Source organism: Merops nubicus, unplaced genomic scaffold (assembly GCF_000691845.1).
Source record: "Merops nubicus isolate BGI_N331 unplaced genomic scaffold, ASM69184v1 scaffold45550, whole genome shotgun sequence".
In the NCBI taxonomy this organism is placed as follows: domain Eukaryota; kingdom Metazoa; phylum Chordata; class Aves; order Coraciiformes; family Meropidae; genus Merops; species Merops nubicus.
Genome location: NW_008583008.1, coordinates 1 through 3,520, shown reverse-complemented (window position 1 = coordinate 3,520; position 3,520 = coordinate 1). Strand labels below are relative to the sequence as shown.

At 58.2% G+C, this 3,520-nt stretch overlaps 1 protein-coding gene across 1 annotated transcript; it reads right to left on the bottom strand.

The window, feature by feature from the left end:
- Positions 1–47: 47 nt before the first annotated feature.
- Positions 48–3,330, bottom strand: CHTF18 (CTF18, chromosome transmission fidelity factor 18 homolog (S. cerevisiae); the record flags this gene model as incomplete). The annotated part of the gene is made up of 7 exons (XM_008939336.1): positions 48–145; positions 801–1,013; positions 2,197–2,338; positions 2,544–2,596; positions 2,702–2,791; positions 2,920–3,088; positions 3,210–3,330. Coding segments are annotated over 7 exons (886 nt in total), but the record flags the coding sequence as incomplete, so codon positions are not given.
- Between the last annotated feature and the right edge of the window lie 190 nt (positions 3,331–3,520).

Genomic DNA, 3,520 nt, shown 5'->3' with positions numbered 1-3,520 from the left:
ACCCCCAGCAGGGCACCACCCCCAGCAGTTCCCTGGCACAGCCTCACCTGGCATTCATCTCCACGGCGTTGTAGCCGGCGTGCTTCGCCACCACGTGGGCCAGCGTGGTCTTCCCCAAGCCCGGTGGGCCACAGAGCAGGGCTACCTGCAGGCAGAGGGGCAAGGTCAGCCCTGCTGGCAGCCAGGCTGGGCTTCCTCCAGCACCCACCAAGGCTGTTGGGCACCTGCCCCAACCCCTGGGGGCTGCTGCAGATACACGGCGAGCAGGGAAAGTCTTTGGAGGAGGGAGAATGCAACAGAAACCCTCAGAGGTGACAAGAGTCACCTCCCACGTTTGCAGGGCAAGAGGCAGAAATGGCTGAGGAGATCCCCTTTCCAGGATTACCCTCCTGAAAACCAGTGCTGGTGGTACCTGGTTTTGTTTCCCCTTTTTTCACCCTCTCCCCGGACAGACTGAGGCTGGTAAGCTGGCCTGGGGATGTTATGGATGCAGAAATTCCACCTCAAAGGCATGTCACATCTGCCCCCAACAAAAAAGTCAAGCCCAATCTCTGCCAAAAAGGGTGAGTCTCTCCTCAGCCAGCCCGTTTCATCTGGCTGGAGAAAGTGTGTTCCTCTCCATTTGTTACCACACAGTCAAGCCAAAACAGAAGAAGAAATGAGAAAACCCCACATTTGTTAAGAAGAAACAAGAAATCCAGTTTCCTCTGGTTCTGTACTGGGAGACTCTGCCCCTCACCATGGTGGCAAGATGAAAACTGGAGAGGAGAACCACTGCAGGGGCATCCTGTCCTGCTCACCTTGTATTTTGGTCTCTTATACTGGTCCAGCTCAGCCTCCAGAATCTCCTCTGTGAGCTGCACCTTCGTTTTCCACTTACTCTGCTGCTCCTTGGGCTGGCTGAATTGATGACGAGCTTCAGTGCTGGGCTTGGCCTTCTTCACAGCCTTCTCCTTCCCAAACACCACCGTGTCCCAGAGCTTCAGCCACTTCAGAAGGCAACGGTTTGTGTACTGCAGGTCAGGGGAGAAAACAAGCAAAACCCATCAAACCTCAGAAGGACCTGGCTGAGGACAGAGGAAGACCTCTCCTTCATGGCTTAAAACCCAGCGTGGCCTGCAGAGGAAGGGGCCAAGGCCAGGGAGGCAGCACAGAGTGTCTGCCCAGACAGACCCTGAGCACAGCACACGAGCCCTCACTACAGGAGAGGCTGCCCAGGTTTCCACCTGGCATCTCTGGAACAGCCTGGGGATACACCTTCCCTGCCCAACTTGGCCACTATCCTGTGGGGCAACCAAGGACAAGTCACATTGGCCCCATCGCTGCTGTCCTTCATCTGCCTCAGCTCAGCCTTCACCATAACAAGGACATGGAGGGGCTGGAGTGTGGCCAGAGAAGGGCAACGGAGCTGGGGAAGGGTCTAGAGCCCAAGTGTGGGGAGGAGCAGCTGAGGGAGCTGGGGGTGCTGAGCCTGGAGCAAAGGAGGCTCAGGGGAGACCTTCTGGCTCTGCACAGCTCCTGACAGGAGCCTGGAGCCAGGGGGGGGTCGGGCTCTGCTCCCAGGGAGCAAGGGACAGGACAAGAGGAAACAGCCTCAAGTTGCCCCAGGGGAGGTTGAGGTTGCCCCTGAGGAACAATTTCTTGCCCTTGAGGGTTGCCCAGGGCTGTGCCAGGCTGCCCAGGGCAGTGGTGGAGTCCCCACCCCTGGAGGGGTTTCCAAGCTGCGGAGATGTGGTGTGAGGGACACGGGGCAGTGGGGACCTGGCAGGGCTGGGGAATGGTTGGACTCAATGTTTTTAAAGATCTCTTCCAACCAAAATGATTCTACAATTCTAACTCCACTCTCCTCAGCCTCTTCCATAATTTCCAATTCCCTACAAGGCATCTAATATTAAAAAACCCATCAAAATAGCCAGCAATTCCTGGCTAAAGTCCACTCAATCTTTCTTGTCTTATTCTCATCACCTTTCATAGTCTCTTTTGTCAGGAGATCCAGACCCTACACCTGTAAAACCCCCACCCCATGCTCTCGACAGCAGAACTGCCCTGGGCAGAGCTAGAACAGGCAGAGAACCCCAGCCAGTGCTTCCCAAAGCCCCACGATCAGAGGCAGCACCACAAAACCTCGAACCCACAGCACTGAGGAAGAGCTATAAAGGTGGCAAACCCCCATCCCCCCTCACCCTAGCACCTCACATCATCGCTGAGCAGCTCCACGTAGCGCCGGGGAGTGAACTTGTCCACCCAGAGGCAATGCAGGGCAGACTCCTCCCCATCTGCTGGACCTGCTTCCCCACTGGGCTCCTGGCTCTCAGTGCTGGCCACGCTCTCGAGGCAACTGCAAGAAAGGATTAACTTGCCCCAAACCATGCAGGGAGTCGGGGCAGGGCTGGGATTCACACCCAGACTTCCCAAGCTGGGGATGCTGAGGGGCAAAGAGGCTGCTGGGCTTGTAGGTGTCCAAAGCTTGGATCTCACCATCCTGGGAGCTGCATCCAACAGGGCAGCAGGGAGGGGGGTGGGATTTTGTCCCAGCATCTCACCTGTGGATTATCTCTGTCAGCTGCTGTGATGCCTCCAGGACGTGCCTGCGCCGCTTGAGCACAAAGAGGGCGAGAGGGAGGTCAGGGACTCAGGAGCTAAACGTGGCTGCCCAGGGGCGGCAGGGGAAGATGGAAAGGTGGGTCTAAAGGTGTGATACCTCTTCATCCACTTGTTCCTTCAGGTAGGAGAAAGGCACCCCCAGCAAGTGGAGCGGCCTGCGTGCGTTCCAGCCCAGGGAATCGGGGAGCTGTGAGGAGCAGAGGGCACACACTGGTGTTCATACTGATGTTCAGCACAAACACCCCATGCTTCATCAGCAATCCACTCCCCTGGAGGTCACAGAGAAGCAGCCCCAGCCTTCAGATCCCTCCTTACCTCCACCCCTGTCCTGGAGGGATCATCCCTCACAACCATGAAGACTCTGGTGCCCTTGGTAGATGTCACATTGATGTAGTCCTCCAGGACAGGAGGCCGCTTCAGGACCCACTTCTTCTGGGAGGGTGGTGTGGTCTGCAGTGGGGCCATGCCACTCACCTCCAGGGTCCTTCAGCAGGGGCGTGGGAAAGGGCTCTTGAACCCCACCAAAGGTTCAGGGGCCCTGCCAGGTTGCAGGGGGTTCAAGGGCCCTTTCCCTCTCACTAAAAGTGAGGGTCAAGGTGTCCAACCTGTCAGTCTGGGGAGTGGAAGGTGCCTCCGGACCCGCATCCCAGAGGGCATCAGGAGCCAGCTCGTCATCCTCTCCAAAGCTGAGCTTCTTAACAGCCTCTTTTTTCTTCGGCTTCGGGGCTGAGCGGGACAGGAGGGCAGGAGGAAGAGGAGAAGCCCCGTTGGCCGGAGGGTGGTACTCAGCCGGGAGCGGGCTCAGCAGCACCCCCCGGGGCTGCAGACCCGGCCTGGGCCCAACCTACTGCGGGCTGCGGGCGACGGCGGGACGCTGCCCCGGTCCCGCTTCCTGGGGTTGGGGTCCCCGGGGCTG